This window comes from Petromyzon marinus (assembly GCF_048934315.1).
Source record: "Petromyzon marinus isolate PM22_M1 ecotype Great Lakes invasive population chromosome 84 unlocalized genomic scaffold, UKy_Petmar_22M1.pri1.0 chr84_unloc.2, whole genome shotgun sequence".
NCBI classification, from domain to species: domain Eukaryota; kingdom Metazoa; phylum Chordata; class Hyperoartia; order Petromyzontiformes; family Petromyzontidae; genus Petromyzon; species Petromyzon marinus.
The window spans coordinates 761,663-788,669 of record NW_027422639.1 but is presented as its reverse complement, the minus strand read 5'-3'; the positions used below and the strand labels follow the sequence as shown (position 1 = coordinate 788,669).

The window sequence follows — 27,007 nt, the reverse complement described above, 5'->3', positions numbered from 1 at the left end:
AACACGTGGTGTGTGTGTGTGTAACACGTGGTGTGTGTGTGTGTAACACGTGGTGTGTGTGTAACACGTGGTGTGTGTGTGTGTGTAACACGTGGTGTGTGTGTGTGTGTGTAACACGTGGTGTGTGTGTAACACGTGGTGTGTGTGTGTGTAACACGTGTGTGTGTGTGTGTAACACGTGGTGTGTGTGTGTAACACGTGGTGTGTGTGTTTAACACGTGGTGTGTGTGTGTAACACGTGGTGTGTGTGTGTGTAACACGTGGTGTGTGTGTGTGTAACACGTGGTGTGTGTGTGTAACACGTGGTGTGTATGTGTAACACGTGGTGTGTGTGTGTAACACGTGGTGTGTGTGTGTGTAACACGTGGTGTGTGTGTTTAACACGTGGTGTGTGTGTGTAACACGTGGTGTGTGTGTGTGTGTAACACGTGGTGTGTGTGTGTGTAACACGTGTGTGTGTGTGTAACACGTGTGTGTGTGTAACACGTGGTGTGTGTGTGTGTGTAACATGTGGTGTGTGTGTGTGTGTAACACGTGGTGTGTGTGTCTGTGTAACACGTGTGTGTGTGTAACACGTGTGTGTGTGTGTGTGTAACACGTGTGTGTAACACGTGTGTGTAACACGTGTGTGTGTGTAACACGTGGTGTGTGTGTGTAACACGTGTGTGTTTGTGTGTAACACGTGTGTGTGTAACACGTGTGTGTGTAACAAGTGTGTGTGTGTAACACGTGTGTGTGTGTGTGTAACACGTGTGTGTGTGTGTGTAACACGTGGTGTGTAACACGTGGTGTGTGTGTGTGTGTAACAAGTGTGTGTGTGTGTAACACGTGTGTGTGTGTGTGTGTAACACGTGTGTGTGTGTGTGTAACACGTACGTGTGTGTGTGTGTGTGTAACACGTGTGTGTGTGTGTGTAACACGTGTGTGTGTAACACGTGTGTGTGTGTAACACGTGGTGTGTGTGTGTAACACGTGTGTGTGTGTGTGTAACACGTGTGTGTGTGTAACACGTGTGTGTGTAACACGTGGTGTGTGTGTGTGTGTAACACGTGTGGTGTGTGTGTGTGTAACACGTGGTGTGTGTGTGTGTGTGTGTAACACGTGGTGTGTGTGTAACACGTGGTGTGTGTGTAACACGTGGTGTGTGTGTAACACGTGTGTGTGTAACAAGTGTGTGTGTGTAACACGTGTGTGTGTGTAACACGTGTGTGTGTGTAACACGTGGTGTGTGTGTAACACGTGGTGTGTGTGTGTGTGTGTAACACGTGTGTGTGTGTGTGTGTAACACGTGTGTGTGTGTGTGTAACACGTGTGTGTGTGTGTAACATGTGGTGTGTGTGTGTGTGTAACACGTGTGTGTGTGTAACACGTGTGTGTGTGTAACACGTGTGTGTGTGTAACACGTGTGTGTGTGTGTAACACGTGTGTGTGTGTGTGTGTAACACGTGGTGTGTGTGTGTAACACGTGTGTGTGTGTGTGTAACACGTGTGTGTGTGTGTGTAACACGTGTGTGTGTAACACGTGTGTGTGTAACAAGTGTGTGTGTGTAACACGTGTGTGTGTGTGTGTGTGTGTAACACGTGTGTGTGTGTGTGTAACACGTGTGTGTGTGTGTGTGTAACACGTGGTGTGTAACACGTGGTGTGTGTGTGTGTGTAACAAGTGTGTGTGTGTGTGTAACACGTGTGTGTGTGTGTGTGTAACACGTGTGTGTGTGTGTAACACGTGTGTGTAACACGTGTGTGTGTGTGTGTGTAACACGTGTGTGTGTGTGTAACACGTGTGTGTGTGTGTGTGTGTGTAACACGTGTGTGTGTGTAACACGTGTGTGTGTGTAACACGTGGTGTGTGTGTGTAACACGGGTGTGTGTGTGTAACACGTGTGTGTGTGTGTGTAACACGTGTGTGTGTGTGTAACACGTGTGTGTGTGTGTGTAACACGTGGTGTGTGTGTGTGTGTGTAACACGTGTGGTGTGTGTGTGTGTAACACGTGTGTGTGTGTGTGTGTGTAACACGTGGTGTGTGTGTGTGTGTGTGTAACACGTGTGGTGTGTGTGTGTGTAACACGTGGTGTGTGTGTGTGTGTGTAACACGTGTGGTGTGTGTGTGTGTAACACGTGGTGTGTGTGTGTGTGTGTAACACGTGGTGTGTGTGTAACACGTGGTGTGTGTGTAACACGTGTGTGTGTGTAACACGTGTGTGTGTGTGTAACACGTGTGTGTGTGTGTAACACGTGTGTGTGTGTGTAACACGTGTGTGTGTGTGTGTAACACGTGTGTGTGTGTGTGTGTAACACGTGGTGTGTGTAACACGTGGTGTGTGTAACACGTGGTGTGTGTAACACGTGTGTGTGTGTGTAACACGTGTGTGTGTGTGTAACAAGTGTGTGTGTAACACGTGTGTGTGTAACACGTGGTGTGTGTGTAACACGTGGTGTGTGTGTAACACGTGGTGTGTGTGTAACACGTGTATGTGTGTGTAACACGTGTGTGTGTGTGTGTGTAACACGTGTGTGTGTGTGTGTAACACGTGTGTGTGTGTGTAACACGTGTGTGCGTGTGTATGTAACACGTGTGTGTGTGTAGCACGTGTGTGTGTGTGTAACACGTGTGTGTGTAACACGTGTGTGTGTAACAAGTGTGTGTGTGTAACACGTGTGTGTGTGTGTGTAACACGTGTGTGTGTGTGTGTAACACGTGGTGTGTAACACGTGGTGTGTGTGTGTGTGTAACAAGTGTGTGTGTGTGTAACACGTGTGTGTGTGTGTGTGTAACACGTGTGTGTGTGTGTGTAACACGTACGTGTGTGTGTGTGTGTGTAACACGTGTGTGTGTGTGTGTAACACGTGTGTGTGTGTGTGTAACACGTGTGTGTGTGTAACACGTGGTGTGTGTGTGTAACACGTGTGTGTGTGTGTAACACGTGTGTGTGTGTAACACGTGTGTGTGTAACACGTGGTGTGTGTGTGTGTGTGTAACACGTGTGGTGTGTGTGTGTGTAACACGTGGTGTGTGTGTGTGTGTGTAACACGTGGTGTGTGTGTAACACGTGGTGTGTGTGTAACACGTGGTGTGTGTGTAACACGTGTGTGTGTAACAAGTGTGTGTGTGTAACACGTGTGTGTGTGTAACACGTGTGTGTGTGTAACACGTGGTGTGTGTGTAACACGTGGTGTGTGTGTGTGTGTGTAACACGTGTGTGTGTGTGTGTGTAACACGTGTGTGTGTGTGTGTAACACGTGTGTGTGTGTGTGTAACATGTGGTGTGTGTGTGTGTGTAACACGTGTGTGTGTGTAACACGTGTGTGTGTGTAACACGTGTGTGTGTGTGTAACACGTGTGTGTGTGTGTGTAACACGTGGTGTGTGTGTGTAACACGTGTGTGTGTGTGTGTAACACGTGTGTGTGTGTGTGTAACACGTGTGTGTGTAACAAGTGTGTGTGTGTAACACGTGTGTGTGTGTGTGTGTAACACGTGTGTGTGTGTGTGTGTGTAACACGTGTGTGTGTGTGTGTAACACGTGGTGTGTAACACGTGGTGTGTGTGTGTGTGTAACAAGTGTGTGTGTGTGTGTAACACGTGTGTGTGTGTGTGTGTAACACGTGTGTGTGTGTGTAACACGTGTGTGTGTGTAACACGTGTGTGTGTGTAACACGTGTGTGTGTGTGTAACACGTGTGTGTGTGTGTGTGTGTAACACGTGTGTGTGTGTAACACGTGTGTGTGTGTAACACGTGGTGTGTGTGTGTAACACGTGTGTGTGTGTGTGTAACACGTGTGTGTGTGTGTAACACGTGTGTGTGTGTGTGTGTGTAACACGTGGTGTGTGTGTGTGTGTGTAACACGTGTGGTGTGTGTGTGTGTAACACGTGTGTGTGTGTGTGTGTAACACGTGGTGTGTGTGTGTGTAACACGTGTGGTGTGTGTGTGTGTAACACGTGGTGTGTGTGTGTGTGTGTAACACGTGTGGTGTGTGTGTGTGTAACACGTGGTGTGTGTGTGTGTGTGTAACACGTGGTGTGTGTGTAACACGTGGTGTGTGTGTAACACGTGTGTGTGTGTAACACGTGTGTGTGTGTGTAACACGTGTGTGTGTGTGTAACACGTGTGTGTGTGTGTAACACGTGTGTGTGTGTGTGTAACACGTGTGTGTGTGTGTGTGTAACACGTGGTGTGTGTAACACGTGGTGTGTGTAACACGTGGTGTGTGTAACACGTGTGTGTGTAACACGTGTGTGTGTGTGTAACAAGTGTGTGTGTAACACGTGTGTGTGTAACACGTGGTGTGTGTGTAACACGTGGTGTGTGTGTAACACGTGGTGTGTGTGTAACACGTGTATGTGTGTGTAACACGTGTGTGTGTGTGTGTGTAACACGTGTGTGTGTGTGTGTAACACGTGTGTGTGTGTGTAACACGTGTGTGCGTGTGTATGTAACACGTGTGTGTGTGTAGCACGTGTGTGTGTGTGTGTAACACGTGTGTGTGTGTAACACGTGGTGTGTGTGTGTGTAACACGTGTGTGTGTGTGTGTAACACGTGTGTGTGTGTGTGTAACACGTGTGTGTGTGTGTGTGTAACACGTGTGTGTGTGTGTAACACGTGTGTGTGTGTGTAACACGTGTGTGTGTGTAACACGTGTGTGTGTGTGTAACACGTGTGTGTGTGTGTAACGTGTGTGTGTGTGTGTAACACGTGTGTGTGTGTGTAACACGTGTGTGTGTGTGTGTGTAACACGTGTGTGTGTGTAACACGTGTGTGTGTGTGTGTAACACGTGTGTGTGTGTGTAACACGTGTGTGTGTGTAACACGTGTGTAGGTGTGCAACACGTGTGTAGGTGTGCAACACGTGTGTAGGTGTGTAACACGTGTGTAGGTGTGTAACACGTGTGTAGGTGTGTAACATGTGTGTGTGTAACACGTGTGTGTGTGTGTAACATGTGTGTGTGTAACACGTGTGTGTGTGTGTAACACGTGTGTGTGTAACACGTGTGTGTGTGTGTAACACGTGTGTGTGTGTAACACGTGTGTGTGTGTGTGTAACACGTGTGTGTGTGTGTGTAACACGTGTGTGTGTAACACGTGTGTGTGTGTGTAACACGTGTGTGTGTGTGTAACACGTGTGTGTGTGTAACACGTGTGTGTGTGTGTGTGTAACACGTGTGTGTGTGTGTGTGTGTAACACGTGTGTGTGTGTGTAACACGTGTGTGTGTGTAACACGTGTGTAGGTGTGCAACACGTGTGTAGGTGTGCAACACGTGTGTAGGTGTGTAACAGGTGTGTAGGTGTGTAACATGTGTGTGTGTAACACGTGTGTGTGTGTGTAACATGTGTGTGTGTAACACGTGTGTGTGTGTGTAACACGTGTGTGTGTAACACGTGTGTGTGTGTGTAACACGTGTGTGTGTGTAACACGTGTGTGTGTGTGTGTAACACGTGTGTGTGTGTAACAAGTTTGTGTGTGTGTGTAACACGTGTGTGTGTGTGTAACACGTGTGTAACACGTGTGTGTAACACGTGTGTAACACGTGTGTGTGTGTGTAACACGTGTGTGTGTGTGTAACACGTGTGTGTGTGTAACACGTGTGTGTGTGTAACACGTGGTGTGTGTGTGTAACACGTGTGTGTGTGTAACAAGTGTGTGTGTGTAACACGTGTGTGTGTGTAACACGTGTGTGTGTGTGTAACACGTGTGTGTGTGTGTAACACGTAGTGTGTGTGTAGCACGTGTGTGTGTAACACGTGTGTGTGTGTGTAACACGTGTGTGTGTGTGTAACACGTGTGTGTGTGTGTAACACGTGTGTGTGTGTAACACGTGTGTAGTACAGGTGTGTGTGTGTAACACGTGTGTGTGTGTGTAACACGTGTGTGTGTAACACGTGTGTGTGTAACACGTGTGTGTGTGTAACACTGTGTGTGTAACACGTGTGTGTGTGTAACACGTGTGTGTGTGTAACACTGTGTGTGTGTGTAACACTGTGTGTGTAACACGTGTGTGTGTGTGTGTGTGTAACAAGTGTGTGTGTGTGTGTAACATGTGTGTGTGTAACACGTGTGTGTGTGTAACACGTGTGTGTGTGTAACACGTGTGTGTGTAACACGTGTGTGTGTGTGTGTAACAAGTGTGTGTGTGTGTGTAACAAATGTGTGTGTAACACGTGTGTGTGTAACACGTGTGTGTGTAACACGTGTGTGTGTGTGTAACACGTGTGTGTGTGTGTGTAACACGTGTGTGTGTGTAACACGTGTGTGTGTGTAACACGTGGTGTGTGTGTAACACGTGGTGTGTGTGTAACACTGTGTGTGTAACACGTGTGTAGTACAGGTGTGTAACAAGTGTGTGTGTAACACGTGTGTAGTACAGGTGTGTAACACGTGTGTAGCACAGGTGTGTGTGTAACACGTGTGTGTGTGTAACACGTGTGTGTGTGTGTGTGTGCCAGGCTACATATTTCAGTTTAACTCGCCTGGCACAAGCGTCGTGGTGACGTTACCGCTACTTAGTGGCGAATGGCGGTTGTTGTTGTGTGTGTGTGACTGTGTGTGTGACTGTGTGTGTGTGACTCTGTGTGTGTGACTGTGTGTGTGTGACTGCGTGTGTGACTGTGTGTGTGTGTTACTGTGTGTGTAGAGCCGTGGATGGCTGTAGTTCTGCTAGAGGAGGGACTGTGTGTGTGACTGTGTGTGTGACTGTGTGTGTGACTGTGTGCCTGTGTGTGTGACTGTGTGTGTGACTGTGTGTGACTGTGTGTGTGTGACTGTGTGTGACTGTGTGTGTGACTGTGTGACTGTGTGTGTGACTGTGTGTGTGACTGTGTGTGTGACTGTGTGTGTGACTGTGTGTGTGACTGTGTAACTGTGACTGTGTGTGTGACTGTGTGTGTAGAGCCGTGGAGGGCTGTAGTTCTGCTGGAGGAAGGACTGTGTGTGTGACTGTGTGTGTGTGACTGTGTGTGTGTGACTGTGTGTGTGTGACTGTGTGTGTGTGACTGTGTGTGTGTGACTGTGTGACTGTGTGTGTGTGACTGTGTGTGTAGAGCCGTGGAGGGCTGTAGTTCTGCTAGAGGAGGGACTGTGTGTGTGTGACTGTGTGTGTGTGACTGTGACTGTGTGTGTGACTGTGTGTGTGTGTGACTGTGTGTGTGACTGTGTGTGTGTGTAGAGCCGTGGAGGGCTGTAGTTCTGCTAGAGGAGGGACTGTGTGTGTGACTGTGTGTGTGTGACTGTGTGTGTGTGACTGTGTGTGTGTGACTGTGTGTGTGTGACTGTGTGTGTGACTGTGTGTGACTGTGTGTGTGTGTGCCTGTGTGTGTGACTGTGTGTGTGTAGAGCCGTGGAGGGCTGTAGTTCTGCTAGAGGAGGGGCTGTGTGTGTGTGTGACTGTGTGTGTGACTGTGTGTGTGTGTGACTGTGTGTGTAGAGCCGTGGAGGGCTGTAGTTCTGCTAGAGGAGGGACTGTGTGTGTGTGACTGTGTGTGTGTGTGACTGTGTGTGACTGTGTGTGTGTGTGACTGTGTGTGTGACTGTGTGTGACTGTGTGTGTGACTGTGTGTGTGTAGAGCCGTGGAGGGCTGTAGTTCTGCTAGAGGAGGGGCTGTGTGGGTGTGTGTGACTGTGTGTGTGACTGTGTGTGTGTGACTGTGTCTGTGTGTGACTGTGTGTGTGACTGTGTCTGTGTGCGTGACTGTGTGTGTGACTGTGTGTGTAGAGCCGTGGAGGGCTGTTGTTCTGCTAGAGGAGGGACTGTGTGTGTGACTGTGTGTGTGACTGTGTGTGTGACTGTGTGTGTGACTGTGTGTGTGTAGAGCCGTGGAGGGCTGTTGTTCTGCTAGAGGAGGGACTGTGTGTGTGTGACTGTGTGTGTGACTGTGTGTGTGACTGTGTGTGTGACTGTGTGTGTGTAGAGCCGTGGAGGGCTGTTGTTCTGCTAGAGGAGGGACTGTGTGTGTGTGACTGTGTGTGTGTGTGACTGTGTGTGTGTGACTGTGTGTGTGTGACTGTGTGTGTGTGTGTGACTGTGTGTGTGACTGTGTGTGTGTGTGACTGTGTGTGTGACTGTGTGTGTGTGTGACTGTGTGTGTGTAGAGCCGTGGAGGGCTGTAGTTCTGCTAGAGGAGGGGCTGTCCCACAGCCCGTCAAGTGCCCAGCTGAAGCTTCTTCTGCTGCGGCTGTACGCGGCGGCTGGGGCGTTCACACCCTGTGCTGAACTCTACACATCCCTGGACGCCAAGCACGTCCAGCATGAGACCATCGGGTGTGAACACACACACACAGACAGTCACACACACCTACACACACACACACACCACGGCTGGGGCGTTCACACCCTGTGCTGAACTCTACACATCACTGGACGCCAAGCACGTCCAGCACGAGACCATCGGGTGTGAACACACAGTCACACACACACCTACACACAGTCACACACCTACACACACACACACACCACGGCTGGGGCGTTCACACCCTGTGCTGAACTCTACACATCACTGGACGCCAAGCACGTCCAGCACGAGACCATCGGGTGTGAACACACAGTCACACACCTACACACAGTCACACACACACACACACCACGGCTGGGGCGTTCACACCCTGTGCTGAACTCTACACATCACTGGACGCCAAGCACGTCCAGCATGAGACCATCGGGTGTGAACACACACACACAGTCACACACACACACAGTCACACACACACACACACCTACACACCACGGCTGGGGCGTTCACACCCTGTGCTGAACTCTACACTTCCCTGGACGCCAAGCACGTCCAGCACGAGACCATCGGGTGTGAACACACACACAGTCACACACACACCTACACACAGTCACACACACACACACACACCTACACACCACGGCTGGGGCGTTCACACCCTGTGCTGAACTCTACACATCACTGGACGCCAAGCACGTCCAGCACGAGACCATCGGGTGTGAACACACACACACCTACACACACACACCTACACACACACACACACACACCTACACACCACGGCTGGGGCGTTCACACCCTGTGCTGAACTCTACACTTCCCTGGACGCCAAACACGTCCAGCACGAGACCATCGGGTGTGAACACACAGTCACACAGTGACACACACACCTACACACACCTACACACACACACACCTACACACCACGGCTGGGGCGTTCACACCCTGTGCTGAACTCTACACTTCCCTGGACGCCAAGCACGTCCAGCATGAGACTATCGGGTGTGAACACACAGTCACACACACACACAGTCACACACACACCTACACACACACACAGTCACACACACAGTCACACACACACAGTCACACACAGTGACACACAGTCACACACACACAGTCACACACACACACACAGTCACACACACACACCTACACACATAGTCACACACACACAGTCACACACACACACACACACCTACACACACAGTCACACACACATACAGTCACACACACACACACCTACACACACCTACACACACACATCTACACACACACACCTACACACACACACCTACAACAACAACAACAACCGCCATTCGCCACTAAGTGGCGGTGACGTCACCACGACGCTTGTGCCAGGCTATGTGCACCCTGAGGCCACGTGAAGTGTCGAACGCCCGCTGGCAGGAGGTCACGGGGCAGACCCAGGTGCCACGGGTCGACTGACTGAGATGACTGGCTGATGCACCACCTGTGCCCCCTACTGTGCCAACCTGCTGTGCTTTAGCCACCCGGCGCTCCGCTCGCTGTTGTGAGCGTCGCTCCTCCGCCCTCCGTTGTTGTTGGAGGGCGACTGCCTCCAACTGCCCAGTAGCATCCTTCACGAGCCTCCTCCACAGAGGCCGATCTTGACACCGCTGGTACCAGTCATCGGCAAGTCCACTCAGCTCCACGTCCTCCTGTACCACATCACTCCATCTCTTCTCTAGCCCGTGCCGCGCCCGCTTAGCCCCCTCAATCCGGCCAAACAAAAGCTGTTTCGGCATGCGGTGGCTGGGCATGCGGGCTACATGACCCAGCCATCGCAGCCTTGCCTGCCGGAGGAGCTCACCGATGGGACCCTGCCCAGATCTTTCAAGGATTTGTGAGCTCCTCACACAATCCAGTCTGGTTAAACCCAGGATGGATCGTAGGCAGGCCAGCCTAAATGTTTCTAACCGGCGAAGATGTTCCATTAGGGGGGTCCACGTTTCGCAAGCGTAGAGAAGGGAGGGAATGACCGTGGCCGAGAAGACCTGAAGCTTAGTGCGGAGCGACAGACCAGGTAGCTTCCACACAGCGTTACGCAACCGATGAAAAGATATTGCCGCTAGACTGATTCGGAGTGAGACCTCTGCTGTTAAACTGGTGCCAGTCATAAGCACACTGCCCAGGTATGGGAAACTCTCCACTCTCTCCACAACTGCCCCATCACCGATTGGGAGTTGTGGGGGTGGAGTGTCCGATGGTACAAAATACCCAGGCAGGTGCTTGGTTTTGGTGGGGCTGATGGTAAGGCCCCACCTCTTAGTGGCACGCTCCAGTCTCAGCAGCAGCGTCTCCAACTCCTCCTCTGACTGAGCAGCTATTACCAAGTCATCAGCATACATAACGTGGTTGAGCAATAGGGAGCCATCCCTTGACCGCACCCGGGCATCGATTAGCCTCCCATTATATCTGTACCATATGGAGATTCCCCCGGTACAGCTATTGAAGGCTTCACGAACTACGTGGTCAAAATAGATGTTAAATAATGTGGGAGCCAGAGGACATCCCTGTCGCACCCCAAGGTGTACAGGGAATGGCTCTGACTCCCGGCCACGTAGTTTTACCCGGGCCCGCTCACCATCATGAAGGTCCTTAATGATCGTGAGCAGAGGGTCAGGTACTCCAAAAGCACGAAGAACGACCCAGAGCCCAGGCCTACTGATGGTATCATAGGCCTTGACCAGGTCAATAAAGCAGAGATGTAGGTCTTGTTGGAATTCCCTACACCTCTGCTGTAGCAGACGGACAGAAAATATGGCATCTGTGCAGGACCGCCCTTTCCTGAAACCGCATTGGGGCTCCGCAAGCCTCTCCTCAGCGTGCCTGGCAAGGCGATGCTGAATAATCCTTGCCAGGACCTTTCCCGGCACACTGAGGAGTGAGATGCCCCTGTAGTTGTTACAGTCTGTGCGGTCCCCCTTCTTAAAAAGGGGGACCACCAGGGCATCCTTCCAATCCTGCGGAACCCGTCCAGTGGTCCAGACTGTTGTTATGATGTCATATAGGGCAGTCTGTGCACAAACGCCACCCTCCCTCAGCATTTCGCTTGGAAGATCATCTCTGCCCGCTGCCTTTCCTGGTCTCAGACTCCGGATCACCTTCAATACTTCCTTAGCAGATGGCACCTCAGCCAGCCGCTCACAGGGGGTGACTTCATCCAATATTTGAGGCACCGCAGCCTCAACAGGGTCATCCTCACTTTGTGCCACGATGTTTTCCTGGCTGAGGGATTTTCCCTCCCCCAGGACCTCACAGAAATGCTCAGCAAATCTGCGAACCTGTTCCTGGGGGTCGGAAATTGGATCGCCGTTTTTTCCCCTAATGATGGTAATAGGTGTGGCGCTGCAGGTTACTTTTTTGATGGAGTTAAATAGAGATTTGTGATCACGGGCCACTGAGGCAGACTCCATCTCCTCAGCAACCCGCGACCACCACCCATCCTTGCAGCGCCTCACGGCTCTCCGAACCTCCGAGCGAAGGCTGCGGTAAGCCTCCTCATTCTCTGACGTGGGACTCTGTAGCCGATGACAGTGGGCCTGTCGCTTTTTCTCAACCATCGTGAACAACTCCTCTGTCATCCAGGGTGTCTGGGGAGGTCTGGACCGCGTACCCAAAGCAGCCATTGCAGCTGCATGAGTCACAGTCCTAAACCTCGCCCATTTACCCTCGACATCAGGAGGAGTCGGGGACGATGCCAATCCCAGCCGCAAGCGATGATGAAATTCTCGCTTGCAACTTTCATCAGATAACTGAGACCAGGCCACTTTAGGTTGGAATGGGGTCCTGGGTGTACACCCACCACCGGAGTGGAAGAATGGCAGGCGCATCTTACAGATGACTAGTCGATGGTCAGAGGGCAGATCAGCTCCACGGTAGGTCCTGGTGTCAAGGACATGGGCTCGCATTCGCTGGTCCGTCACTATGTAGTCCAGCAGATGTTCTTGCTTGGACCCGGCATGCATCCATGATGTTGTGTGGATGCGCCGATGCCGGAACAGCGTGTTGGTAATTACAAGCCCATGGGCTGCACAAAAATCTAGCAGCCTCCTACCGTTGTTATTGAGCTGATCTGGCCCATGCCCTCCAATCACTCCAGGCCAGGTGCCAGTATCATGACCAACTCGGGCATTGAAGTCACCCAACATGATGACTCTATCCCGAGGGGCCACTTTAGCCAGCACCTGTGACAGGAGGTCATAGAAGGCATCTGACTCATCGGCTTTGCCTGCATCCCTCCACGGATGTTCATCTTCGGTGGGGGCATAAGTAACCACGACCACCATTCCTCGCCTCCGGTTGATGGGAAGGCGAGCCCAAAGTAGCCTGGGGCTTACAGCTTCCCACACCTCACCGCCACGCTCCCACGCCCCCTTCATTCTTTTGTTCAAAAGAAGACCCACACCCTGTTGTTTGGCAGTCTGCTGCCCCGAGTAGAGGACTGTCCACCCCTCATGGTGGCAGGAGCCAGAGCCGGTCCACCGGACCTCCTGAATGCCGCATAGATCCAGGCGGTACCGGTCCAGCTCCCGACAGAGGAGTGGCAGCCTCTCCGCTGCAGTGAGCGTTCGAACATTCCACGTGGCTAACCGTAGTGGCTTTTCGTTGTTTCTGGAGTAGCCCCGAGGGTAGGTATTCAATCTCCTGGCTCCGCCAATTGGGGTTTGGCCAGGAGACGTCATAGACGCCTGGCCCCCCGGGGCCTCCGGCACAAGCTTAGTTGTTACATATTTAAGTTTAATTCGTAGTTTCGTGGTAATTAATTGAAGGTGGAGGGGTTACCAGCCCCTCGCACCCGTCCAGAGCCCCCGTTTAGCCCCTGTGGTGGACACAGACGCCATGAGGGGAGGAGCCAATCAAAATTGGATCTCCCCCCACAGCACTGTCCACGACAGAGTTGCCCGTCCGGCACCGCGAGGAGGTAGGGGGTTGTCACACACACACACACACCTACACACACACACAGTCACACACACAGTCACCCCACGGCTGGGGCGTTCACACCCTGTGCTGAACTCTACACCTCACTGGACGCCAAGCACGTCCAGCATGAGACCATTGGGTGTGAAAACACACAGTCACAGTGACACACACAGTGACACACACAGTGACACACACACACACACACAGTGACACACACACAGTGACACACACACAGTCACACACACACACAGTCACACACACACACAGTCACACACACACACAGTCACACACACACCTACACACACAGTCACACACAGTCACACACACACAGTCACACACACACCTACACACACACAAACGCCTACACACACACAGTCACACACAGTCACACACACAGACACAGTCACACACACACCTACACACACACCTACACACAGTCACACACATAGTCACATACACACCTACACACACACACCTACACACAGTCACACACAGTCACACCTACACACAGTCACACACAGTTACACACACACCTACACACACACAGTCACACACCTACACACACAGTCACACACACAGTCACACACAGTCACACACACCTACACACACAGTCACACACAGTCACACACACACAGTCGCACACACACACAGTCACACACACACACACAGTCACACACACCTACACACACACAGTCACACACCTACACACACCTACACACACCTACACACACAACAACAACCGCCATTCGCCACTAAGTGGCGGTGACGTCACCACGACGCTTGTGCCAGGCTATGTGCACCCTGAGGCCACGTGAAGTGTCGCACGCCCGCTGGCAGGAGGTCACGGGGCAGACCCAGGTGCCACGGGTCGACTGACTGAGATGACTGGCTGATGCACCACCTGTGTCCCCTACTGTGGCAACCTGCTGTGCTTTAGCCACCCGGCGCTCCGCTCGTTGTTGTGAGCGTCGCTCCTCCGCCCTCCGTTGTTGTTGGAGGGCGACTACCTCCAATTGCCCAGTAGCGTCCTTCACGAGCCTCCTCCACAGAGGCCGATCTTGACACCGCTGGTACCAGTCATCGGCAAGTCCACTCAGCTCCACGTCTTCCTGTACCACATCACTCCATCTCTTCTCTAGCCCGTGCCGCGCCCGCTTAGCCCCCTCGATCCGGCCGAACAAAAGCTGTTTCGGCATGCGGTGGCTGGGCATGCGGGCTACATGACCCAGCCATCGCAGCCTTGCCCGCCGGAGGAGCTCACCGATGGGACCTTGCCCAGATCTTTCAAGGATTTGTGAGCTCCTCACACAATCCAGTCTGGTTAAACCCAGGATGGATCATAGGCAGGCCAGCCTAAATGTTTCTAACCGGCAAAGATGTTCCATTAGGGGGGTCCACGTTTCGCAAGCGTAGAGAAGGGAGGGAATGACCGTGGCCGAGAAGACCTGAAGCTTAGTGCGGAGAGACAGACCAGGCAGCTTCCACACAGCGTTACGCAACCGATGAAAAGATATTGCCGCTCGACTGATTCGGAGTAAGACCTCTGCTGTTAAACTGGAGCCAGTCATAAGCACACTGCCCAGGTATGGGAAACTCTCCACTCTGTCCACAACTGCCCCATCACCGATTGGGAGTTGTGGGGGTGGAGTGTCCGATGGTACAAAATACCCAGGCAGGTGCTTAGTTTTGGTGGGGCTGATGGTAAGGCCCCACCTCTTAGTGGCACGCTCCAGTCTCGGCAGCAGCGTCTACAACTCCTCCTCTGACTGAGCAGCTATTACCAAATCATCAGCATACATAACGTGGTCGAGCAATAAGGAGCCATCCCTTGACCGCACCCGGGCATCGATCAGCTTCCCATTATATCTGTACCATATGGAGATTCCCCCGGTACAGCTATTGAAGGCTTCACGAATTACGTGGTCAAAATAGATGTTAAATAATGTGGGAGCCAGAGGACATCCCTGTCGCACCCCAAGGTGTACAGGGAATGGCTCTGACTCCCGGCCACGTAGTTTTACCCGGGCCCACTCACCATCATGAAGGTCCTTAATGATCGTGAGCAGAGGGTCAGGTATTCCAAACGCACGATGAACAACCCAGAGCCCAGGCCTACTGATGGTATCATAGGCCTTGACCAGGTCAATAAAGCAGAGATGTAGGTCTTGTTGGAATTCCCTACACCTCTGCTGTAGCAGACGGACAGAAAATATGGCATCTGTGCAGGACCGCCCTTTCCTGAAACCGCATTGGGGCTCCGCAAGCCTCTCCTCAGCGTGCCTGGCAAGGCGATGCTGAATAATCCTTGCCAGGACCTTTCCCGGCACACTGAGGAGTGAGATGCCCCTGTAGTTGTTACAGTCTGTGCGGTCCCCCTTCTTAAAAAAGGGGACCACCAGGGCATCCTTCCAATCCTGCGGAACCCGTCCAGTGGTCCAGACTGTTGTTATGATGTCATATAGGGCAGTCTGTGCACAAACGCCACCCTCCCTCAGCATTTCGCTTGGGAGATCATCTCTGCCCGCTGCCTTTCCTGGTCTCAGACTCCGAATCGCCTTCAGTACTTCCTCAACAGATGGCACCTCAGCCAGCCACTCACAGGGGGTGACTTCTTCCAATATTTGAGGCACCGCAGCCTCAGCAGGGTCATCCTCACTTTGTGCCACGATGTTTTCCTGGCTGAGGGATTTTCCCTCCCCCAGGACCTCACAGAAATGCTCAGCAAATCTGCAAACCTGTTCCTGGGGGTCGGAGATTGGATCACCGTTATTTCCCCTAATGATGGTAATAGGTGTGGCCCTGCAGGTTACTTTTTTGATGGAGTTAAATAGAGATTTGTGATCACGGGCCACTGAGGCAGACTCCATCTCCTCAGCAACCCGCGACCACCACCCATCCTTGCAGCGCCTCACGGCTCTCCGAACCTCCGAGCGAAGGCTGCGGTAAGCCTCCTCATTCTCTGACGTGGGATTCTGTAGCCGATGACAGTGGGCCTTTCGCTTTTTCTCAACCATCCTGAACACCTCCTCTGTCAGCCAGGGTCTCTGGGGAGGTCTGGACCACGTACCCAAAGCAGCCATTGCAGCTGCATGAGCCACAGTCCTAAACCTCGCCCATTTACCATCGACATCAAGAGGAGTCAGGGACGATGCCAATCCCAGCCGCAAGCGATGATGAAATTCTCGCTTGCAACTTTCATCAGATAACTGAGACCAGGCCACTTTAGGTTGGAATGGGGTCCTGGGTGTACACCCACCACTTGAGTGGAAGAATGGCAGGCGCATCTTACAAACGACTAGTCGATGGTCAGAGGGCAGATCAGCTCCACAGTAGGTCCTGGTGTCAAGGACATGGGCTCGCATCCGCTGGTCCGTCACTATGTAGTCCAGCAGATGTTCTTGTTTGGACCCGGCATGCATCCATGATATTGTGTGGATGCGCCGATGCCGGAACAGCGTGTTGGTAATTACAAGCCCATGGGCTGCACAAAAATCTAGCAGCCTCCTACCGTTGTTATTGAGCTGATCTGGCCCATGCCCTCCAATCACTCCAGACCAGGTGCCAGCATCATGACCCACTCGGGCATTGAAGTCACCCAACATGATGACTCTATCCCAAGGGGCCACTTTAGCCAGCACCTGTGACAGGAGGTCATAAAAGGCATCTGACTCATCGGCTTTGCCTGCATCCCTCCACGGATGTTCGTCTTCGGTGGGGGCATAAGTAACCACGACCACCATTCCTCGCCTCCGGTTGATGGGAAGGCGAGCCCAAAGTAGCCTGGGGCTTACAGCTTCCCACACCTCACCGCCACGCTCCCACGCCCCCTTCATTATTTTGTTCAAAAGAAGAGCCACACCCTGTTGTTTGGCAGTCTGCTGCCCCGAGTAGAGGACTGTCCACCCCTCATGTTGGCAGGAGCCAGAACCGGTCCACCGGACCTCCTGAATGCCGCATAGATCCAGGCGGTACCGGTCCAGCTCCCGACAGAGGAGTGGCAGCCTCTCCTCCGCAGTGAGCGTTCGGTACATTCCACGTGGCCATCCGTAGTGGTTTTTCGTTGTTTCTGGAGGAGCCCCGAGGGTAGAGATTCAGTCTCCTGGCTCCGCCAATTGGGGTTTGGCCAGGAGACGTCATAGACGCCTGGCCCCCCGGGGCCTCCGGCACAAGCTTATTAGTTACATATTTCAGTTTAATTCGTGGTTTAGTGGTAATTAATTGAAGGTGGAGGGGTTACCAGCCCCTCGCACCCGTCCAGAGCCCCCGTTTAGCCCCTGTGGTGGACACAGACGCCATGAGGGGAGGAGCCAATCAAAATTGGATCTCCCCCCACAGCACTGTCCACGACAGAGTTGCCCGTCCGGCACCGCGAGGAGGTAGGGGGTTGTTTTGCCGGATACAGTCACACACAGACACACACACAGTCACACACGCACCTACACACACGCACCTACACACACAGCCTGCTAGAGGCTACCTGGGGGATCTTTGTCTGTGTGTGTGTAGGTGCTGCTACTTGCTATTAACAGCACTTGCCCCTACAGCGTGCTAGAGGCTACCTGGGGGATCTTTGTCTGTGTGTGTAGGTGCAGCTACTCGCTACTAACAGCACTTGCCCCTACAGCGTGCTAGAGGCTACCTGGGGGATCTTTGTCTTGACAGCACTTGCCCCTACAGCGTGCTAGAGGCTACCTGGGGGATCTTTGTCTTGACAGCACTTGCCCCTACAACTTGCTAGAGACTACCTGGAGGATCTTTGTCTTGACAGCACTTGCCCCTACAGTGTGCTAGAGGCTACCTGGGGGATCTTTGTCTGTGTGAAACTGCACTTGCCCCTACAGCGTGCTAGAGGCTACCTGGGGGATCTTTGTCTTGACAGCTACCTGCTGACGCGGTACGGCGAGGCTCTCGGTCAGTTCTCAGCAGCATCTCAGGCGTACTCAGCGGTGTTACGATTCCTCCACTCCAACCAGAAGGACGTGGGTCACTCACTCAGTCACTCACTCAGTCACTCACTCAGTCACTCACTCAGTCACTCACTCACTCACTCAGTCACTACTCATTGGTGTTACGATTCCTCCACTCCAACCAGAAGGACGTGGGTCACTCACTCAGTCACTCACTCAGTCACTCACTCAGTCACTCACTCAGTCACTCACTCACTCACTCAGTCACTACTCATTGGTGTTACGATTCCTCCACTCCAACCAGAAGGACGTGGGTCACTCAGTCACTCACTCAGTCACTCACTCAGTCACTCACTCAGTCACTCACTCAGTCACTCACTCACTCAGTCACTCACTCAGTCACTCACTCAGTCACTCACTCAGTCACTCACTCAGTCACTCACTCACTCAGTCACTACTCAGCGGTGTTACGATTCCTCCACTCCAACCAGAAGGACGTGGGTCACTCACTCAGTCACTCACTCAGTCACTCACTCAGTCACTCACTCAGTCACTCACTCAGTCACTCAGTCACTCACTCACTCACTCAGTCACTCACTCAGTCACTCACTCAGTCACTCACTCACTCAGTCACTACTCAGCGGTGTTACGATTCCTCCACTCCAACCAGAAGGACGTGGGTCACTCACTCAGTCACTCACTCAGTCACTCACTCAGTCACTCACTCAGTCACTCACTCACTCAGTCACTTACTCAGTCACTCAGTCACTACTCAGTCACTCAGTCACTCACTCAGTCACTACTCATCGGTGTTACGATTCCTCCACTCCAACCAGAAGGACGTGGGTCACTCACTCAGTCACTCACTCAGTCACTCACTCAGTCACTCACTCAGTCACTCACTCACTCAGTCACTTACTCAGTCACTCAGTCACTACTCAGTCACTCAGTCACTCACTCAGTCACTACTCATCGGTGTTACGATTCCTCCACTCCAACCAGAAGGACGTGGGTCACTCACCTAGTCACTCACTCACTGAGTCACTCACTCACTCACTCAGTCACTCACTCACTCAGTCACTTACTCAGTCACTCAGTCACTACTCAGTCACTCAGTCACTCACTCAGTCACTACTCAGCGGTGTTACGATTCCTCCACTCCAACCAGAAGGACGTGGGTCACTCACTCAGTCACTCACTCAGTCACTCACTCAGTCAGTCACTCAGTCACTCACTCACTCAGTCACTACTCAGCGGTGTTACGATTCCTCCACTCCAACCAGAAGGACGTGGGTCACTCACCTAGTCACTCACTCAGTCACTCACTCAGTCACTCACTCAGTCACTCACTCAGTCACTCACTCACTCACTCAGTCACTCACTCAGTCACTCACTCACTCACTCAGTCACTCACACAGTCACTCACTCAGTCACTCACTCACTCACTCAGTCACTCACTCAGTCACTCACTCAGTCACTCAGTCACTCACTCACTCACTCAGTCACTCACTCAGTCACTCACTCAGTCACTCAGTCACTCACTCACTCAGTCACTCAGTCACTCACTCAGTCACTCAGTCACTACTCAGCGGTGTTACGATTCCTCCACTCCAACCAGAAAGACGTGGGTCACTCACTCAGTCACTCACTCAGTCACTCACTCAGTCACTCACTCAGTCACTCACTCAGTCACTCAGTCACTCACTCACTCACTCAGTCACTCACTCAGTCACTCACTCAGTCACTCACTCACTCACTCAGTCACTCACTCAGTCACTCACTCAGTCACTCAGTCACTCACTCACTCACTCAGTCACTCACTCAGTCACTCACTCAGTCACTCAGTCACTCACTCACTCAGTCACTCAGTCACTCACTCAGTCACTCAGTCACTACTCAGCGGTGTTACGATTCCTCCACTCCAACCAGAAAGACGTGGGTCACTCACTCAGTCACTCACTCAGTCACTCACTCAGTCACTCACTCAGTCACTCACTCAGTCACTCAGTCACTCACTCACTCACTCAGTCACTCACTCAGTCACTCACTCAGTCACTCACTCACTCACTCAGTCACTCACTCAGTCACTCACTCAGTCACTCAGTCACTCACTCACTCACTCAGTCACTCACTCAGTCACTCACTCAGTCACTCAGTCACTCACTCACTCAGTCACTCAGTCACTCACTCAGTCACTCAGTCACTACTCAGCGGTGTTACGATTCCTCCACTCCAACCAGAAGGACGTGGGTCACTCACTCAGTCACTCACTCAGTCACTCACTCAGTCACTCACTCAGTCACTCACTGAGTCACTCAGTCACTCACTCACTCAGTCACTCACTCAGTCACTCACTCAGTCACTACTCAGCGGTGTTACGATTCCTCCACTCCAACCAGAAGGACGTGGGTCACTCACTCAGTCACTCACTCAGTCACTCACTCAGTCACTCACTCAGTCACTCACTCACTCAGTCACTCACTCACTCACTCAGTCACTCACTCAGTCACTCACTCAGTCACTCACTCACTCAGTCACTCACTCAGTCACTCACTCACTCAGTCAGTCACTCAGTCACTCACTCAGTCACTCACTCAGTCACTCACTCACTCAGTCACTCACTCAGTCACTCACTCAGTCACTCAGTCACTCACTCAGTCACTCACTCAGTCACTCACTCAGTCACTCAGTCACTACTCATCGGTGTTACGATTCCTCCACTCCAACCAGAAGGACGTGGGTCACTCACTCAGTCACTCACTCAGTCACTCACTCACTCACTCAGTCAGTCACTCAGTCACTCACTCAGTCACTCACTCAGTCACTCACTCAGTCACTCACTCAGTCACTCAGTCACTCACTCAGTCACTCACTCAGTCACTCAGTCACTACTCATCGGTGTTACGATTCCTCCACTCCAACCAGAAGGACGTGGGTCACTCACTCAGTCACTCACTCACTCAGTCACTCACTCACTCAGTCAGTCAGTCACTCACTCAGTCACTCACTCAGTCACTCAGTCAGTCACTCACTCAGTCACTCACTCAGTCACTCACTCACTCAGTCACTCACTCACTCAGTCACTCACTCAGTCACTCACTCAGTCACTCAGTCACTCACTCAGTCACTCACTCAGTCACTCACTCAGTCACTCAGTCACTCACTCAGTCACTCACTCACTCAGTCACTCAGTCACTCACTCACTCAGTCACTACTCAGCGGTGTTACGATTCCTCCACTCCAACCAGAAAGACGTGGGTCACTCACTCAGTCACTCACTCAGTCACTCACTCACTCAGTCAGTCACTCAGTCACTCAGTCACTCACTCACTCAGTCACTCACTCACTCAGTCACTCAGTCAGTCACTCACTCAGTCACTACTCATCGGTGTTACGATTCCTCCACTCCAACCAGAAGGACGTGGGTCACTCACTCAGTCACTCACTCAGTCACTCACTCAGTCACTCACTCAGTCACTCACTCACTCACTCAGTCACTACTCATCGGTGTTACGATTCCTCCACTCCAACCAGAAAGACGTGGGTCACTCACTCAGTCACTCACTCAGTCACTCACTCAGTCACTCAGTCACTCACTAAATCACTCAGTCACTCACTCAGTCACTCACTCAGTCACTCACTCACTCACTCAGTCAGTCACTCAGTCACTCACTGAATCACTCACTCAGTCACTCACTCACACACTCAGTCACTCACTCAGTCACTCACTCACTCACTCAGTCACTCACTCACTCAGTCACTCACTCACTCACTCAGTCACTCAGTCACTACTCATCGGTGTTACGATTCCTCCACTCCAACCAGAAAGACGTGGGTCACTCACTCAGTCACTCAGTCACTCAGTCAGTCAGTCAGTCACTCAGTCACTCACTCAGTCACTCACTGAGTCACTCACTCAGTCACTCAGTCACTCACTCAGTCACTCAGTTACTCACTCACTCACTCAGTCACTACTCATCGGTGTTACGATTCCTTCACTCCAACCAGAAAGACGTGGGTCACTCACTCAGTCACTCACTCAGTCACTCACTCACTCAGTCAGTCACTCAGTCACTCAGTCACTCACTCACTCAGTCACTCACTCACTCACTCAGTCACTCAGTCAGTCACTCACTCAGTCACTACTCATCGGTGTTACGATTCCTCCACTCCAACCAGAAGGACGTGGGTCACTCACTCAGTCACTCACTCAGTCACTCACTCAGTCACTCACTCAGTCACTCACTCAGTCACTCAGTCACTCACTCACTCAGTCACTCACTCAGTCACTCACTCACTCACTCAGTCACTCACTCACTCACTCAGTCACTCACTCAGTCACTCACTCAGTCACTCACTCAGTCACTCACTCAGTCACTCACTCACTCAGTCACTACTCATCGGTGTTACGATTCCTCCACTCCAACCAGAAAGACGTGGGTCACTCACTCACTCAGTCACTCACTCAGTCACTCAGTCACTCACTCAGTCACTACTCATCGGTGTTACGATTCCTCCACTCCAACCAGAAAGACGTGGGTCACTCACTCAGTCACTCAGTCACTCAGTCAGTCACTCAGTCACTCACTCAGTCACTCACTGAGTCACTCACTCAGTCACTCAGTCACTCACTCAGTCACTCAGTTACTCACTCACTCACTCAGTCACTACTCATCGGTGTTACGATTCCTTCACTCCAACCAGAAAGACGTGGGTCACTCACTCACTCACTCAGTCACTCACTCACTCACTCAGTCAGTCACTCAGTCACTCAGTCACTCAGTCACTCACTCAGTCACTCACTCAGTCACTCACTCACTGAGTCACTCAGTCACTCAGTCACTACTCATCGGTGTTACGATTCCTCCACTCCAACCAGAAGGACGTGGGTCACTCAGTCACTCAGTCACTCACTCAGTCACTCAGTCACTCACTCACTCAGTCACTCACTCACTCAGTCACTCAGTCACTCACTGAGTCACTCACTCACTCAGTCACTCACTCAGTCACTCAGTCACTCACTCACTCAGTCACTCATTCACTCAGTCACTCGCTCAGTCACTCAGTCACTCAGTCACTCACTCACTCAGTCACTCACTCAGTCACTCACTCAGTCACTCACTCAGTCACTCACTCAGTCACTCACTCAGTCACTCACTCACTGAGTCACTCAGTCACTCAGTCACTCAGTCACTACTCATCGGTGTTACGATTCCTCCACTCCAACCAGAAAGACGTGAGTCACTCACTCAGTCACTCACTCACTCAGTCACTCACTCACTCAGTCACTCAGTCAGTCACTCACTCAGTCACTACTCATCGGTGTTACGATTCCTTCACTCCAACCAGAAAGACGTGGGTCACTCACCTAGTCACTCACTCACTCAGTCACTCACTCAGTCACTCACTCAGTCACTCACTCAGTCACTCACTCACTCAGTCACTCACTCAGTCACTCAGTCAGTCACTCAGTTACTCACTCACTGAGTCACTCACTCAGTCACTCACTCACTCAGTCACTCACTCAGTCACTCACTCCTCACTCACTCACTCAGTCACTCACTCAGTCACTCACTCAGTCACTCACTCACTCAGTCACTCACTCAGTCACTCACTCACTCAGTCACTCACTCAGTCAGTCACTCACTCAGTCACTACTCAGTCACTCACTCACTCAGTCACTCACTCAGTCACTCACTGAGTCACTCACTCAGTCACTCACTCACTCACTCACCCACTCACTCACCCACCCACCCACTCACTCACCCACTCACTCACCCACTCACTCACCCACCCACCCACTCACTCACCCACTCACTCACCCACTCACCCACCCACCCACCCACTCACCCACCCACCCACCCACTGTCTCTCTCACCCACACCCACTCACCCACACCCACACTCACTGTCTCTCTCACTCACTGTCTCTCTCACCCACCCACCCACCCACTCACCCACCCGCCCACCCACACACACTCACACTCTCTCTCACCCACCCACCCACCCACTCACTCACTCACACTCTCTCTCTCACCCACCCACCCACTCACTCACCCACCCACCCACACACTCACACTCTCTCTCACCCACCCACCCACTCACAATCTCTCTCACCCACCCACCCACTCACCCACTCACTCACCCACCCACCCACACACTCACACTCTCTCTCACCCACCCACTCACACTCTCTCTCACCCACCCACTCACCCACACTCACTCACTGTCACTCACTCACCCACCCACTCACTCACTCACACTCTCTCTCACCCACCCACCCACTCACTCACACTCTCACCCACCCACCCACTCACCCACTCACTCACCCACCCACCCACACACTCACACTCTCTCTCACCCACCCACTCACACTCTCTCTCACCCACCCACTCACCCACACTCACTCACTGTCACTCACTCACTGTCACTCACTCACCCACCCACACACACTCACTCACTCTCTCACCCACTCACTCACTCTCTCTCCCACCCCCACCGTTCCCACCGCCCTCCCCGCCCAGACGTCTGAGTACGTCATCCAGGCCTTCAAGTTCGGGGCCTTCCACAAAGTGCCGGAGCTTGTGGCCTTCCGTCAGCGGCTGGAGAACTCCCTTCACTTCGCCACGGTGCAGACAGAGAGAGCCCTGCTGCAGATCTTCCTGGAGGGAGACACGTGAGTGGGGAGACACGGGGAGACACGGGGAAGAGACACGGGGAGACACGGGGGAGAGACACGGGGTGACACGGGGGGAGAGACACGGGGAGACACAGAGTGAGAGACACGGGGGAGAGACACGGGGGGACACGGGGAGACACGGGGGGACACGGGGAGACACGGGGAGACACGGGGAGACACGGGGAGACACGGGGGAGAGACACGGGGTGACACGGGGGGAGAGACACGGGGAGACACAGAGTGAGAGACACGGGGGAGAGACACGGGGGGACACGGGGAGACACGGGGGGACACGGGGAGACACGGGGAGACACGGGGAGACACGGGGAGAGAGACACGAGGGAGAGACACGGGGGGACACGGGGAGACACGGGGAGACACGGGGAGACACGGGGAGAGACACGGGGAGACACGGGGAGACACGGGGAGGAGACACGGGGAGAGACACGGGGAGACACGGGGAGACACGGGGAAACACGGGGAGAGACACGGGGAGACACGGGGAGACACGGGGAGGAGACACGGGGAGACACGGGGAGACATGGGGGGACACGGGGAGACACAGGGAGACACGGGGGAGAGACACGGGGAGAGAGACACGGGGGAGAGACACGGGGGGAGAGACACGGGGGGAGAGACACGGGGGGAGAGACACTGTGACACTGTGTCTGTCACTGTGTGTGTGTACCACAGCTATTACCATCATTAGGGAAAAAAACGGTGATCCAATCTCCGACCCCCAGGAACAGATTTGCAGATTTGCCGAGCATTTCTGTGAGGTCCTGGGGGAGGGAAAATCCCTCAGCCAGGAAAACATCGTGGCACAAAGTGAGGATGACCCTGCTGAGGCTGCGGTGCCTCAAATATTGGAAGAAGTCACCCCCTGTGAGTGGCTGGCTGAGGTGCCATCTGTTGAGGAAGTACTGAAGGCGATCCGGAGTCTGAGACCAGGAAAGGCAGCGGGCAGAGATGATCTCCCAAGCGAAATGCTGAGGGAGGGTGACGTTTGTGCACAGACTGCCCTATATGACATCATAACAAGTCTGGACCACTGGACGGGTTCTGCAGGATTGGAAGGATGCCCTGGTGGTCCCCTCTTTAAGAAGGGGGACCGCACAGACTGTAACAACTACAGGGGCATCTCACTCCTCAGTGTGCTGAGGAGAGGCTTGCGGAGCCCCAATGCGGTTTCAGGAAAGGGCGGTCCTGCACAGATGCCATATTTTCTGTCCGTCTGCTGCAGCAGAGGTGTAGGGAATTCCAGCAAGACCTACATCTCTGCTTTATTGACCTGGTCAAGGCCTATGATACCATCAGTAGGCCTGGGCTCTGGGTTGTTCTTCGTGCTTTTGGAGTCCCTGACCCTCTGCTGACGATCATTAAGGACCTTCATGATGGTGAGCGGGCCCGGGTAAAACTACGTGGCTGGGAGTCAGAGCCATTCCCTGTACACCTTGGGGTGCGACAGGGATGTCCTCTGGCTCCCACATTATTTAACATCTATTTTGACCACGTAGTTTGTGAAGCCTTCAATAGCTGTACCGGGGGAATCTCCATATGGTACAGATACAATTGGAGGCTGATCGATGCCCGGGTGCGGTCAAGGGATGGCTCCCTATTACTCAACCACGTTATGTATGCCGATGATTTGGTAATAGCTGCTCATTCAGAGGAGGAGTTGGAGACGCTGCTGCTGAAACTGGAGCGTGCCACTAAGAGGTGGAGCCTTACCATCAGCCCCACCAAAACTAAGCACCTGCCTGGGTATTTTGTACCATCGGACACTCCACCCCCACAACTCCCAATCGGTGATGGTGCAGTTGTGGAGCGAGTGGAGAGTTTCCCATACCTGGGCAGTGTGCTTATGACTGGCTCCAGTTTAACAGCAGAGGTCTCACTCCGAATTAGTCGAGCGGCAATATCTTTTCATCGGTTGCGTAACGCTGTGTGGAAGCTACCTGGTCTGTCGCTCTGCACTAAGCTTCAGGTCTTCTCGGCCACGGTCATTTCCTCCCTTCTCTACGCTTGCGAAACGTGGACCCCCCTAATGGAACATCTTCGCCGGTTAGAAACATTTAGGCTGGCCTGCCTACGATCCATCCTGGGTTTAACCAGACTGGATTGTGTGAGGAGCTCACAAATCCTTGAAAGATCTGGGCAAGGTCCCATCGGTGAGCTCCTCCGGCGGGCAAGGCTGCGATGGCTGGGTCATGTAGCCCGCATGCCCAGCCACCGCATGCCGAAACAG

At 52.7% G+C, this 27,007-nt stretch overlaps 1 protein-coding gene across 1 annotated transcript in view; it reads left to right on the top strand.

Moving 5' to 3' along the window:
• The window catches only part of LOC116936872 (uncharacterized), a 95,673-nt gene that overhangs the window by 30,981 nt on the left and 37,685 nt on the right, over positions 1-27,007 (top strand). Inside the window, exons 6-8 of the mRNA XM_076059109.1 lie at positions 8,088-8,256; positions 18,054-18,153; positions 24,605-24,756. Of these exons, the coding sequence (XP_075915224.1) occupies positions 8,088-8,256; positions 18,054-18,153; positions 24,605-24,756 (421 nt within the window). The remainder of the gene's footprint in view (positions 1-8,087; positions 8,257-18,053; positions 18,154-24,604; positions 24,757-27,007) is intronic.